A 15,815-nucleotide genomic window follows, 5' to 3' on the forward strand; every position below is an offset into this window, starting at 1 on the left:
CTCTAAAATACCTATAATCCCTATGTTGCTTTTCTTAATTGAGTTGGATATTTCTTGAAGAATTTCTTCATATTTTAAAATCTTTGAGCTTTCCTTGATGTCCTTGATCAAAGCTCGTTGAAATAAGAAATAAAACCTCTGAGTTTAGTTTCCACCAATCTCAGGTGGTTACTTGGCCGGTGGGCAGAGATGGTAGGTTAGAAGAGGAGTGGGACAAACAGAGCCTCTCCTCTTTGACTTAACGTACATGGCTGGAGTCTGGCATGTGGTGTTTACATCTAGTTGCTTCTCTCTCCAGAAATGCTTGATTCTGACTAGATAGTGGCTAAATTTAAATTTTTTTCAGTTTTTTTAAACTTTGAACAAAACCATTTTTCTTTTTTTTTCCTGTTGTAGTTATTACCCAGAATCATATAAAATACAAACATTATAGAAGTTCGTTATGTAGAAAGTAAAAGTTTCTTGAAATTTCTGTCCTCAAAGAGGATTACTTTCAGCAGTTTGGTGTTGATTCCCATAGTTTTTTATATAGACGTTAACTTTTTGTTTATTTTAACAAAAAAGAACTCATGAGACATAAGGGTAATTTTTCTTAGCAACATACTTGACCACGTCTGGATCTTAGTGCTTGCTCATAGATCCTCACGTTCTGTTTAATTGAATGTCATCTTCCAGTGTGTGCTGGCACCATAGTCTATCCCCTGTCATTGGGCGTTGGGTGGTTTCTGAATTTTTGGTATTACAAACATTTGCAGTGAACATTCTTTAACATGATTCTCTGTGCTCTTGTTAAGAGTGTTTCTGGGCCGGCCCTGTGGCTTAGCGGTTAAGTGCGCACGCTCCGCTGCTGGTGGCCCAGGTTCGGATCCCGGGCGCGCACCGACGCACCACTTCTCCAGCCATGCTGAGGCCGCATCCCACATACAGCAACTAGAAGGCTGTGCAACTATGACATACTATGACTGGGGCTTTGGGGGAAAAAAATAAATAAATAAAAATTAAAAAAATAAAATAGAGTGTTTCTATAGGATAAATTCCTAGAAGTGGAAATCCTGGGTCAAAGGGAATGAATATTTGACATTGTAATAGGTACTGCTAAATTGGTTTTGAGAAAATGTCATACTACTTTATTATCCTACCAAAATGAATGAGTGTCCATTTTTCTTTTATTCTTATTAATTAATTTATTTTTTGGTGAGGAAGATTGGCCCTGAGCTAACATCTGTGCCAGTCTTCCTCTATTTTGTATGTGGGTTGCCATAACAGCATGGGTTGATGCGTGGTGTTTAGGTCTGTGCCCAGGATCTGAACTCGTGAATTCCGGGCCACTGAGGTGGAGTGCACGAGGTTAGCCACTACGCCATCGGGCCCAGCCCCCAGTGTCCATTTTTCTATACCCTTGCTAACACTGTAGATAATTTTTGTCTGATGAATGAAAAATGGTATTAAAAAAAAAACCATGCTTTTTCCTGATAACTACTTAGGTTAATAGTATTTTCATGTATTTTAGTCATTTATATTTTCTTTTTAAAATGTGTCCTGTTTATATCCTTTATCCATTTGTCTTTTCTTTTCTCTTTTAAATCTTAATGATTTAAACCGTTTATGTGTTTCAGACATCAGTCTGAGTTGTCTGGGTTTCACGTCTGATCATGGTTTCTGTCTTGGTAAGAAAGGTTTACTTTGAAGATTTTTAAAATGATTTTGTGTTTTCTGCATATACTCCTATGGGTCACATTTGAATACTTAATTTATTTGATATATATATTTTGAGGGATTAGTATGAGGTATAGGAATTTTTATTTTTTTCATGTGGATTACCACTTGTCCCAGGATGATCTGTTCTTTCCCGCTGATTGAAGATACCTGCTTTATCACATACTAAATTCCCATATATGTCCTTTTGTTTCTCTGATTTATTTAAATTTAGTCTTGTACCTATACTGTGGTCTTTTTATTACTGTAGCTTTTGATCGTACATTTTGATTTTTTTTTGGAGTAGGTACCTAAAGTCCCTACTGATTATTCTTATTTTTCAAAAATTTCATGGCTCTTCTTGCCATTTACTCAGTCAGATGAATTTTAGTTTTTTTTTTTTTTATTTCTAGATTTTATTTATTTATTTATTTTCCCCCCAAAGCCCCAGTAGATAGTAGTATGTCATAGCTGCACATCCTTCTAGTTGCTGCATGTGGGACGCAGCCTCAGCATGGCTGGAGAAGCGGTGTGTTGGTGTGCGCCCAGGATCCGAACGCAGGCAGCCAGCAGCAGAGTGTGCACACTCAACCGCTAAGCCACGGGGCCGGCCCAAGTCAGATAAATTTTAGAATCAAGTTGCCATGTTCTAAAAATAACCTTACTGGAATTTTGATTAGATTAGTTTTGATTGGAATTAATTGAATTTATAAGCTGATTTGGGGGAAATTTGCTATTTTAATAATGCCAGCCACATCTTTCTATCCAGGAATATGAAATATGTCTCAGTTTTTTTTCAAGATTGGTAATTGCCTTTGTCTGCGTTTTGCATAATTCTTGTTAAGTTCACATCAAGGTATTTTATAATTTTTGTTGCTATTGTGAGTGGGATTTTTTCCCTAGCTGTTGTGAATACATGGGAAGGCTATAACATTTGTATAACATCTTGTATCCGAGCACCTTTTGAACTCATTCTCATTTTGGACATCAAAATTAAGGAAGTTGATGTTATTTTTTAAATTATACATCATTTTTTCTTTTGGCATATAATTCTATGGATTTTAACACATTTTATAGACTTATGTTACCGCCACCATAATTGAGATACAGAACAGTCCCATTACTTCAGAAAACTCCCTTGTGATCTCTTGATGGTTGCCCCCTCCTCCAACATAACCTCCTGCAACCACATGTCTGTTCTTCATCCAAGTAAGTGGGATCATATAATATGTAACCTTTTGAAATTAACAACTTCTCACTCAGCATAATGCCTTTGAGATTCATCCAAGTTATTGTATATGTTGGTAGCTTCTTCCATCAGCAGTGGACCACATATACCATGGGGGTCCCATAAGATTAGTGCCATATAGCCTTAGTATACAGTAGGCTATACCATCTGGGTTTGTGTAGGTACATGCTACGGTGTTCGCACAACAACGAAATCACCTAATGATGCATTGCTCAGAATGTGTCCATGTCATTAAGCAGTGCATGACTGTATACCATGGTATGGCTGGAGCGCAGTTTTTTTCATTCCCCTGCTGAAGGACATTTGAGTTGTTTCCATTATTTGGCAGTTATGAATAGAACTGCATAAGCATTCTTGTACAGGTTCTCATGTGAACATAAATTTTAATTTCTCTAGGATAATTAACCAGGAGTCAGATTGCTGGGTCATATGGTAAAAAACTAAGTGAATTTTTACTAGAAAGTTGGTTTTCTTGTAAGTTTATTACAGTATAATATTCCTAATAGATAGAAGGAAACTTAAAATCTCTAGTCTATTTATTATTGTATTTTTATCACTTGGTACTGTTCTCAGCCCACTCAAAGCTAAAATCTTTATTTCTGTCAGCATTCTCTTGCCCTTTGATGGACATGTGATGTGTCTTGCCTATTGAGGTAACTAAGACCACTAAAGAAAACCCAGAGTGTTGCAGGAAGTGGTATTGGTGATTCGGAGACTTAGTTCATTCTGAGTCAGTATAAGATAAAGAGTTATGTATTATGTTAAGAGACCATTTTAACTGCTATCCTTGGGGTAAGAATAGAGATGAGGTGGAATTATATAGTGGAAAGAATTCCCCGAAAGAAGGGAGGTAATCTGTATCATGCACTTATATCACAAGGATATTGGGAACATAAAGGATACACAAGAAAATTTATGCATTCATTGGAAGAATGGGATTTTTACTGAACAGATAAATTAGATTAATGAATTATAACCAAGGTATATACTATGTACAGCTAGAGAACAGTTTCTAATCAAGTCTTTAAATAGAATGAATTGTGGTATAAGTCCAGTTTAGACGAGACCCTTCTCTCTAGGATGATTCTTAATTTTTAGACCATGAGCTAATCAGAAGTAGACACCAAAATCATATCTTTAAAAACACAAGCACCAGTCATAAAATTCATCTGATTTAGCTCTTTAGTGAAAATACTGCCCATTCCTTATTGTCATGGAAGCATCTATCCCATATTTACTATGGATTTGGGGATGTTAGATGCATTTACTATCTTGTTTTTATCCAGTTTTTCACAGCTGAAGGTTATTTTGGTTTCTGAAATATTGTCTGTTTCTATACTACAGTTTTCTTTTAGCCTCAGGTTTTCTTTCAAGCTCATTGTTTTTTTTCTCAACTTATTTTCATAGCTTCCCAGGGATCTCTCCCCTCACATGAACTACAAAAGAACTCACTTGTATTTGTCATTTGATACTTAATTGAGGCTATTTTTTCTTTTTTTTTTTGGTGAGGAAGATCAGCCCTGGGCTAAGGTCTGTGCCCATCTTCCTCTAGTTTATGTGGGACACTGCCACAGCATGGTTTGACAAGCGATGTGTCGGTCCATGCCCAGGATCCGAGCCTGTGAACCCTTGGGCCGCCAAAGCGGAGCTCACGAACTTAACCACTATGCCACAGGGCCAGCCCCGAGGCTATTTTTTATTATCGTATTATCTCCCAAAATGTGAGAAAGTGAATTTCTGCTGTTTAAGCCACACAGTCTATGGTATTTTTTGTTATGGCAGCCTGAGCTGACTAATAGACCATTCTTCCAGCTACTGTGTCCTCTTAAAGGATTTTTTTTTTTTTTTTTAAAGATTTTATTTATTTATTTTTTTCCCTCCTCTTAAAGGATTTGGGATCTTTTTTTGCCTGCTCCTTATTGGTTGTGGATGCTTTAATAACTGCCAGGAGCAGAGTATTATGATCTTTTGACCAGTAGTGAGTTGACAGGAAATGGGGGATAAGGATTTTTCTCCTGTGGGTATTTGCTATAGGTTTGTTGGGCCCTTTCAGTCAAGGAATGTTGGGAGAAGCCCTTCTAATGTATGTGTTCTCTTTATCCCTATTTTTTAATTTTCCACTTTGCTTCTGGCATCAGGGTGACTAAATGGAATTTCCCAGAACTTTACACAAGTGGCAGGGACACTCCTCTCCTTGCCTAGTGAACTCCCTAGGCTTTTGCTGTGTGCACCCCGCTGGCCACACACACACACACACACACACACACACACACACCAGCCAACAAAACTCCACAGCCTTGTGAATGAGTGGGTGGTCCTCTCTGTAGTTGCCATCTTTCTGAGGCGCCTAGCAATGCCCAACAGTTACCTCTTTTGGTGACCTTGAGATCTAAGCTCTCCTCCAGGCCCCGTCTATGGGTCAAGGTTGTTTTGTAGATGAGTCATTCCAGAAGGGAGCTGGAAGGAAGAGTGGGTTAGGAGCTTCCCCCTCAGGCTTCATTGACACACATATACATCATGTTAAATGGTAATGTTTTACTCTGAGGACACTTGATTTTGATAAAATGGCTCTCATCTACAGATGGATTTAGCTGAATGCAACGTATTTTGAGCTCCTGTTTTTGCTTTAGACACTATTTGAATAGCAGTACTTGAAAATGTGTAAGAACAGAATCAGAATAGAATCTTTAGAAGGCAGATATTAAGCAGAACCAGAAAAAACTAGTGATCAAGAGTCCAGTCATGAGAATAGAAGCCAGGTCTCAGAAGATCAGAGGGAAGAGGAGCTGGAAAGGGAGCATATTTGATGAATTGGGCCATGAGAAGGAGGAAGAAAATAGAGTGGTGGCTAGAAAAGAATAGTATGTCTAAGAGGTTTCTTTGGAAGTTGGGAGATCCACGTGTACCACATAAAATTATAAAAGTAAAGTTCGAAGAAAATTAATTCATTCAACTTTGAAATGATGTAATTTTTTAAAACCGTGTTGTTTGTTAAAACACAGAAACTGTACTACTTCACTCTTCTATCTCCATTTCTAATGTATGTGTGTGTGGTTACTGATGTGAGTGTTCAAGGCCTCAGATCAACTCAGCAAGTGTTTATTGAATGCTTCTAGTGTACCTGGTAGTGTGCTAGGGCTGTAACAATGAGTAAGATGTCTTTCTCCCCAGTTGAGATATGCACAAGGTGGTCATTGTTTGCATATTTCGGTAGCCAATATGTTCTTTTGCTTTATTTGCTATAATTTCTGTCAAGACTTATATTTTCCAAATACAGAATTAGAATTCTTTTTTTTTAAATGTTGCCAGCTTTCTCTTTTATTTATTTATTTATTTTTTTTGAGGAAGATCAGCCCTGAGCTAACATCCATGCTAATCCTCCTCTTTTTGCTGAGGAAGACCAGCTCTGAGCTAACATCTATTGCCAATCCTCCTCCTTTCCCCCCCCCCCGCCCCGAAAGCCCCAGCAGATAGTTGTATGTCATAGTTGCACATCCTTCTAGTTGCTGTATGTGAGACACGGCCTCAGCATGGCCGGAGAAGCGGTGCGTCGGTGTGCGCCCGGGATCCGAACCGGGGCTGCCAGTAGTGTAGCGTGCGCGCACTTAACCGCTAAGCCACGGGGCCGACCCAGAATTAGAATTCTGACTTTGCTTTTTTCAAGCATACACACTCATTAACTCTCTGCTCCTCCTCCAATTCTGATTTTGTTCCTTCCCAAGGTGGGAGCAAGAGGTGGTGAGTTCCTTTCACTCCAGAGAGACTCACTGGAGGCCTTGCTGCAGCATTTCCCTTTCTGTAGCTCCTCTGCAGGTTAATAGGTTCGTAGGAAGTAATCATATAACTTGGGCAGATGGAGGCTTGTGACCAAGTTAAGCAAGTTTTTTTAAAAAAAGTGTTAATATGAATAGTGCAGCAATTCTTGAAGTAGGCATGGGGACCCCTTGAGGTTTTCTGAGACCATTTGAGACGGTCTGCAAAGTTAAAACTATTTTTGTAATGCTATTAAGACATTATTTGCTTTTTCTATCCTCACAAGCGTGAAGTACAATTTCCAGAGGCTGCGTGACGTGTGATAACACAACAGATTGAATACAGAAAGACAGATGAGAATTCTGTAAAAATTTATTTATATTAATGTGTAATGGGCTTTTTTCCAAACTTTTTATTGTGATAAAATACACATAACATAAAATGTATCATCTTAACGGTTTTTAAGTGTATATTTCAGTGGTATTAAATACATTCATAATGTTGTACAACCATCACCACTGTCTATCTCCACAACTTTTTTCGTCTTGTGAAACTGAAACTCTGTACCCATTAAACACTAACTCCCCATTCTCCCCTCCCCCCAGCCCCTGGCAACCACCATTCAACTTTTCTGTTTCTATGATTTTGAAAACTCTGGGTACGTCATGTGAGTGGAATCATACAATATTTGTCCTTTTGTGACTGGCTTATTTCACATAGCATAGTGTCCTAGATTCACCCATGTTGTAGCATGTGACAGAATTTCCTTTTTAAGTCTGACTAATATTCCCTTATATGGGTATACCACATTAGGCTTATCCATGCATCCCTTGATGGACACTTGGGTTGCTTCCATGTGTTAGCTATTACGAGTAATGCTGCTGTGAACATGGGTGTACAAATATCTATTTAAGTCCCTGCTTTCCATTCTTCTGGGTGGAATTGCTGAAATCATGTGGTAATTCTATTTCTAATTTTTTGAGAAAAAATTACCATTTTACATTCCTACTAACAGTGCACAAGGGTTCCAGTTTCTCCACATCCTCACCAAGGCTTGTTATTTTCATTTTTTTTTTTATAGTGCCCGTCCTGATGGGTATGAAGTGGTATCTCGTAGTTTTGATTTGCATTTCCCTAAAGATAAGTGATGTTGAGCATCTTTTTCATGTGCTTACTAATCATTTGTATATCTTCTTTGGAGAAATGTCTCTTCAAGTCTTTTGGCCAGTTTTGAGTTGGGTTGTTTTTTTGTTGTTGAGTTTTAGGAGTTCTGTCTATATTCTGGATATTAATCTCTTAGCAGATCTATGATTTGTAAATATTTTCTCTGATTCTGTGGGTTTCATTTTTATTCTGTTGGTATGATCTTTCGATGCACAAAATTTAAAAATTTTCAAAGTCCAATTTGTTTATCTTTTTCTTTTGTTGCCTGTGCCTTTTGTATCATATGTAAGTTATCATTGTCAATCCAGTGTCATGAAGTTTTTGCCCTATATTTTCTTCTAAGAGTTTGATAGTTTTAGATCTTACATTTAGATCTCTGATCCACTTTGAGCTAATTTTTGTATATGATGTTAGGTAAGAGTCCAACTTCATTTTTTTGCATATGGATATCCAGTTTTCCCAGCACCATTTTGTTGAATATTATGTTGAAATGAATTATTCAGCACTTATTTTTACACTTTCTCAGTTTTCACTTGTAGTGTGGTAAATATTGATAGATATAACCCACATTTTGGGTCATCAGTAATCTTCAAGAGTATAAAGGGGACCAAAAAGTTTGAGAACTGTTGACACAGAGAATCTCTGAGCTGCTTTCCCCAGACTTGGACTATAGTCCCTTTCTTCAGTGGTGCTTCTTATTGGATCTGTGTTCTGAAGGATGCAGAGGAGGAAACACAGCCTCGCCAGTATGGGGCAAGATCATGTGTTGTTCTGGACCTCAGGTACAAAGCTGAGTTAATTACATTGCCCAGTTCATGGCAAAGCCACTCTCTTCAGTTATGTTCCCTTCCATCCCCTATTGTCATTCCCATCCCCTCATTCTGGATGTCCATAGTTCTTAGAAATCACTTGTATGCGAAAAATGGTGAACCGACTAGATGAGGATGCTGGTGCAGGTCCACTTAGTAAATATTAGTAAAACTGATTTTTTTTTCTTTGTTTAAACTAAGAAGTGCATATAACTAGAAACTATAGTTCCTTTTTTCTGTATCTTAGTGGCTTGTTTTAGACTGCCCAGGGTGTACTCACCCCTTTTTGAGCAAAGGCTCTCAGGTGACCCATTCATTGCCTCTGTACATTTCACTTGGTTAGCCTACAGATTGGTCTGGAACTCGTCCCTTTTCCTTCTTTAACCCCCTAAAGGGCTTTTTATTTTATTTATTTATTTATTTTTTTATAATTTTATTTCTTTATTTTTTTCCCCCAAAGCCCCAGTAGCAGTTGTATGTCATAGTTGCACATCCTTCTAGTTGCTGTATGTGGGACGTGGCCTCAGCATGGCCTGAGAAGCGGTGTGTCGGTGTGTGCCCAGGATCCGAACCCCGGGCCTCCAGCAGCGGAGCGCGCGCACTTAAGCGCTAAGCCACGGGGCCGGCCCTAAAGGGCTTTTTAATTTATTTTTTTAATAAAATGTTTTTAAAGTTTTCATATTTAACAACAACCTATTTGTTTGTGTATTTACTCAATTATCAAGGTCCCACTGTGTGCAAGACACTCTGGGAGCCTTTCTTGGCTATATAAACCTAGAAAAGCTGTAGTTTCTGCCCTTGAGTCTCAGATTCAGATAAAATTAAAGTGTCGGTAAATAGTGAATAGATTTGCTACATTGCCATATGTTTTTAGAAGTGTTTTGTGTAGTCTCTCTCTCTTTTTTGGGGGGGGCGGCTGTTGTGGGGGATTTTTTTCCCAGTGTCTATAGTTAACTTAAATATAAAATGTTACAATAACACCCTTATTTGCATGAAGCCCCTCTTTTCTATTATAAAATATTTATAAAATATAAAATATCATTGTAACTAGTTGAGTTTTAGGTTTTGAGGTTTGTTTACTTGCTTGCTTTTTAACAGTGCCACTGTCTGGGCATTTAGAAAACTATTACCACTTAGTCTGTAATTACCAAATTCTTAAAATCCATGAATATTTGTTAATTTTTTTTTCTAGGTTGCAATAAAAATAATTGACAAAACTCAGTTGAATCCAACAAGTCTACAAAAGGTAAGATTGGTCCAGTATCCAGTATTTTTTAAATTATTTTCTGTGCTAATTGCCATCTAATTTGTTTCTTAAATACCTCTACTATAATTTTTATTTATTATGTTTAGTACAGTAAAACTTTAGTCCTCATATGAATGCAACTTAAATGTAGTATTGTTTAAAAGTAGTATTGTTGGATTTTTTCCTTCAGTTTAAGATAATGGTTTTTAAATGTTCTTAATAGCGCAGACTGAGGCTGTACGTTAAAATTGAATATTCTAAATATTGACTAGAATAGAGTGTCCCCCCCCCCACCAAAGCTCCAGTAGATAGTTGTATGTCATAGTTGCACAGCCTGCTAGTTGCTGTATGTGGCACGCAGCCTCAGCGTGCCAGGAGAAGCAGTGCGTTGGTGCGCACCCGGGATCCAAACCTGGGCCGCCAGTAGCAGAGCGTGCGCACTTAACCGCTAAGCCACGGGACCGGCCCTAGAATAGAGTTTTTAAAAATAAGACAGAACGCCGTGTTTTCATGTGATTAGCAGAGTTATATACCTTTCTTATAGCTAATACTGAGATCTTTAAAGTCAGTACTTTGGCTAAACTGTCCCACTTCGTCTAATTAAGGAGTGATGATTAATTCATGTAAGAGGAAAATATAAAAATAAAACTGAATGATAGTTAAACATGTTGGTAGTGCACTGTTGATATTTCTATCATCTGATATAGATCAGAAGTTCTCAACCCTGGGGCATGTTAGAATCACCTGGGCCTGTTTTCAAAGTCCTGATGACTAGCCCACAGGCGAGATTGAATTGCTCAGGTAGGGCCAGGCCAGAGGTATTTCACTGGCTCGTCATCAAATGATTAATGGTCTTCATAATAAGATCTTCTAGTTCTTTTTAGTTTTGCAAAGCCTTTTTATGTACTTTATTTGATTTCTAGATTTGTTGGGGGTACAAAGACCTTGAACTAGGAACAGAAAGTCCTGAATTTAAGTCCTGGCTCTGCCACTTAACCGAATGTCTAACTTGACCTTGAGAAAATTAAGTCACTTAACTTTCTGGACATCGGATTTGTCATCTTTAAAATGGAGATAATTTCATCTTCTCAGGATGGATGTATTAAAGATATAATGCATATAAAAGAGTTTTGTAAACCGCAGAGCACTGCACATGTAAGATATTATAAGTATAATGCCCTGTGTGTATGTTCCTAATGGTTATTTTCCATTTATATCGTTGTAATTTTGAAACCCTCTCTGTGTGTGTGTGAGATGGTGAGGGAGATAGACTTTATCTTGCACTAAAAATGATATTTAAACAAGTGGTTCTGCAGGACATAGTGAGTCTTAAGGGTTCTCAAGGTGGCAATGGAAGGATCCAAAAATTCCAGTCTTTTGTTCTGAAGATGAAATTGTATCCATTTCCATAAACTTTCATTTCTTCATATATCTATGGACTTCGTACTGATAAGTAAATTAGGGGTTACTGAAATTTAGTATTCAGAACTAAAATTAGCATATAAAGAATTTACTGAGGATTCTAGTTCAATATTCTGATATGTTACAGATCTTCCACTATTCAAGTGTACTTGCAGATACCTGGAATTCTAGCAGTTTTCTAGGAAGAATTTTATCATAGTATTGTCTTGAGTTGGTTGTAATTTTTCTTCCTTGCTTGCTTGTTTTCATTATTTTTGGTTATAGTTTTTAATTGCTGCTACTTTATTATTATTATTGTTATTACAGATTACTGTTTGTCATGTCATTATCAATTTAGTATGTGGTAGATTGTCTGGTTAGCCTGATAGTGTGATTATGCAAATTTGCATCAGCATTAATTTTAGCACGTAATAGTCTAATAGGTAAGACTTTAAGATTTGTTTGTGGTGTAGTTCAAGTATGAAGCATACACAAAAGACTTATACTAAAGCCAGATATGTCCAAGTTAACTTGATAAGTGTAATGTTTTCATTTTATAGGGCATTGTTTTAAATCATGTATATAAGTTCGTATTCTTTTCTTATAAATTAGAAGCATTCTATATATGTTTCTTTCAAATTCTTTTTCACTGAGTTCCTTTTCCATGGAAAAGTAGCAGCAGGGTGGAGTGTGCCTGGCATCTTTTGCCTTTGGGGTCGTAGTTCTTGCAGCCTTTTTTCTTCCTCACCACCATTCACAATTGTATCACACCTGCATCAGGAACAGCTCTCTTTATATTGTGATTTTAAGTCCTGGAGCTTTGGGCACTGCCTTAGAAGCTAACATCCACTTTAAGAAACATTCTGCCATCAACATATGTAATCTTTTTGTACTGCAACTTGCAAAAAATGTGGACTGGCTCCTTCAGGCAGTGTTTAAACACGAGTGTTAAAATAGTGTCAATTTCAAAATGTTCACAATATTCAGGCTTGCACATTGAATCAGGTACATTTAATAAATGCATGTAAGTAAACCTGAGTTGACTGCATATTTGCAAACTGATGTTATTTTCACAGATAAGTTTTTCATTTTTCCTTTTTATTTTTCTAGCCATTGAGTTAATAAATGTTAGATTCTAATAAGAGATATATTTTTCTCCATTGTTTTGGTACTTCTCAACTTCTGTTATTCCTGAGACGTTTTCTGCTCATAGATGTCTTTTAGGTCAGCCTTTAAAGAACTCTCATCATGTTGTATACCTGTAATGGTTTTGAAAACAACAGTAATAACAAAAAAGTTAGTGTTCCTCCTGGTTTTACAGAGTCATTTTTAGCTTTGATTTGATTATATGCAGGTAATCTTCCGGGGTCTTGTTTTATTAAGTCTGAGTCTGTCATTAAGAAGCAAGTCATGGCTCATTTTTTTTAAATGTGTTTACCTATTCAAAAATACTAGACTTTATTAAGACATGCCAGTCCAGTACACTAAGTGTAACCCGTCTAAAGTTGTTAATGTTCCTTTTCAGTCTTGGAGTAGACTGTTAACATCAAGAGGGAGTATAGAGTAGTGGTTAGGAACATGGTGAAGCCAGACTGCCTGGATTCAAACCCAGGCTTCAACCCAGCCTAGCTGTGTGACAAGTCACTTAACCTCCTAGGTCTTAGTTTCCTCATTTGCAAAATGGCAATAATAACAGTACCTCATAGGGCTGTAGTGAGAATTTAACATTTAAAAGCCCTTAGAAGAGCTGAGAATAGTACCTGGCACATGGTAAGGACTGAATGTTTGCCATTATTGTGTGTCCTGCTGAATATTAGTTTTTTATTTGCTTGGTTTTTGTGGGTGAAAGATGCTTTTTGTTTGTTTGTTTAAAATTTTACTCTCACTGAAAGTAAGTAAAGCTTAAGAATTGAATGATAGGTTCTGGCTAGGTCTCTTTTGTAGGGCTTAATCGCAGTAGACTACTTCTGATAACGGCTGATATTTGAGCATTTAGTATATTCTGAGCACTTTTATAAGCATATTACGTATATTCACTGATTGTATTAGTTTGCTCAAGCTGCTATAACAAAATACTATAGACTGGGTCGCTTAAACAACAGACATTTATTTCACACGGTTCTAGATGCTGGAAAGTCCAAGATCAGCGTGCCAGCATGGCGGGTTCTGGTGAGAACTCTCTTTCTGGCTTCCATCTCACTGTGTCTTCACATGTGGCAGAGAGACAGAGAGAGCAAGCATGTGCGAAGTGAGCGTGCTCACGCTCTCTCTGGTGTCTCTACTCATAAGGGCACCAATCCCATCATGAGAACCTACCCTCGTGATCTCATCTAAACCTACTTAATTCCCAAATGTCCCGTCTCCCGATACCATCACATTATGGGTCACGGTTTCAACGTATGAATTTTGGGGGAACGTAGTTCATCCCATAGCGTTCATTTATTTAATCTTTACAACTTCGTGAGGTAAGTTCTATTATTCAAGAAAGAGAGGCCGGGGAGATACCTACCCAGAGTCCCCTAATTAATAAGTGGTGGATTCTTGGGAAGTCATTCTATCATAGGTATAGTTAGCATTGAGTCAAGCATTGTTGATCTCTAAATGAAAACATTTTTGCCACAGTTCAGATAGTAGAGCACTTGTGGTAAGCAATGTCCTAAGGTCGCTATTGTATATTAGTTACATAGGAATTCATTGTCATTAGATACTAGAGCATGTGCGTCCCATGTTCTTACACATAAAAACGTTAAACTTTTTCACATTAGCTAGTCTGATAGGTATCTTTTCATCTTTACACTCTGTTACGTGAGTATATTATTACCATCTTGATTTTCTGGTGAGGAGACAGACTGAGAAGTTGATGTAGTCAAGCTCTCCAGCTAGTAAGTGATAGAGCAAAGATGTAAATTTTGGTCTGACTCCAAAATGTGGCACTTTCCATTCCATTATGCCACCTTACTGTAATTATTTAAATTTCCTTAATTCAGGATTTATGAAAAATTGGATGAGAACTAACTTGAGGCTTTCCTTTGTAGTAGCTACAAAGAAGTTGGTTAACAGTTTGAAGTTTGGGGGAATATTTCAAGTACTTGAGAGAAGACCTTGTACCTTACCTCCCCTTACAAACGTTGTATAAGCCATGTTTTTATGCAGGTTTGTTTAGTTATTTCCTCATTCATTTAACAAACACGTGTTATTAAACACCTGCTGTATGCCAGGCACTGTTCTAAGCACTATGGATATTACATTGAAACAAATGAAGTTTCCGTTTTCATGAAATTGATATCCTAGTGGCCAGGCAGCAGTAAACAAATATATAATGTCATGTCAGTGCTGTGAAGAAAAATAAAGCAAGATGTATTAACTATATTTTCTTTTTTTCTCTACTCTTGATGCTCTGGCATCTGGGGCCTTGCTGACCTGGGAGAGACTGCCCCTCCCACGGCTAGCTAATTCCTAGAAATAGCAAACTATTTCCCTTTGAGCACCCTGTTCATATGCTAACCAACTAATCCAGAGCCCATACTCCAAACCACCTCATATATCTGGCTCTTAAACTCCAGGAGGCAATATTCCTCTGCCCTTATCATCCCAGGGCTAGGTAACAGACAACTAGAGAATGCATTTATCCCCCGGAGCCTGCTGGAATTATTCAAATGAGCCAATCCTCAGCTTGCTTACCCTGCCTGGCCTTATCTTTCTTGTGGGAACCATGATAAAGACTCCTTACCATGCTTTGCCTTTGCTTTTTCTGCCTTCTGACTGACCCTAGTTCTTCCCTGTGTGGCCCTGCATGGTGCTGCGTGCCCACTTTTCTTGGGAGCTGTGAGTAACAAACTATCCTTTCAGTGGCAGTCCCCTCCTGATCTCTTGGCTCACCATACCTGAAAAATGATAAAACCTACATTTTAAAACACAAGGTAAGGAGATAGTGTTGCAGGGAACACGTAGATTTCAAATGAAAAGTAGGAGTGTCCTCTTAGTAATTCATTTAAGAAACATCCTTGTCCTCCTGAACCAAGTTCTGTTTTGTGTCTGAAGAGTCAGATAAGTGCAGCGGACTCTGGGTGAACCCACCCATGTGGGTTTGCAGTAAAATTTTACCTAGGCCTTGAAGGATCTAAATATTTTTCACCAAGTAATGAAGAATGGAAAGACTTTTGCAGTCCTCATTGCAGTGTTGACATGGGTGTATTCACTTAAGTATTGGTGGGAAGATTTTCATAGCCTGAGGAGCAGCAGCAGCAGCAATGGGCTACAGAGGCCTGTGAGTGTGCAGGGCAGTGCAGGGCCCTGAGCTGGAGAAAGATGAGCCGGAAGTTAGATCAGGCCATGCCAGGAGCCTTGAATGCCCCAGCTCTTTTAAGGAACAGTCGGCTGTAATAAAGTTTTCAGTGATTCCCTAATCTTCTCCTGACTAAAATTTTGTTATCTTAGAAATATTCAGTCTCGGGGCCAGCCCGGTGGCGTAGCAGTTAAGTTCACGCATTCTGGTTCG

At 38.0% G+C, this 15,815-nt stretch overlaps 1 protein-coding gene across 11 annotated transcripts in view; it reads left to right on the top strand.

Moving 5' to 3' along the window:
- The window catches only part of MARK3 (microtubule affinity regulating kinase 3), a 110,653-nt gene that overhangs the window by 33,129 nt on the left and 61,709 nt on the right, over window positions 1-15,815 (top strand). For all 11 annotated transcript variants that reach the window (XM_058567768.1, XM_058567770.1, XM_058567775.1 and 8 more), the window contains one exon: window positions 9,863-9,916. In XM_058567768.1, coding sequence (XP_058423751.1) covers window positions 9,863-9,916 — 54 coding nt within the window. The remainder of the gene's footprint in view (window positions 1-9,862; window positions 9,917-15,815) is intronic.

This window comes from Diceros bicornis, chromosome 24 (assembly GCF_020826845.1).
Source record: "Diceros bicornis minor isolate mBicDic1 chromosome 24, mDicBic1.mat.cur, whole genome shotgun sequence".
Classification (NCBI taxonomy): Eukaryota; Metazoa; Chordata; class Mammalia; order Perissodactyla; family Rhinocerotidae; genus Diceros; species Diceros bicornis.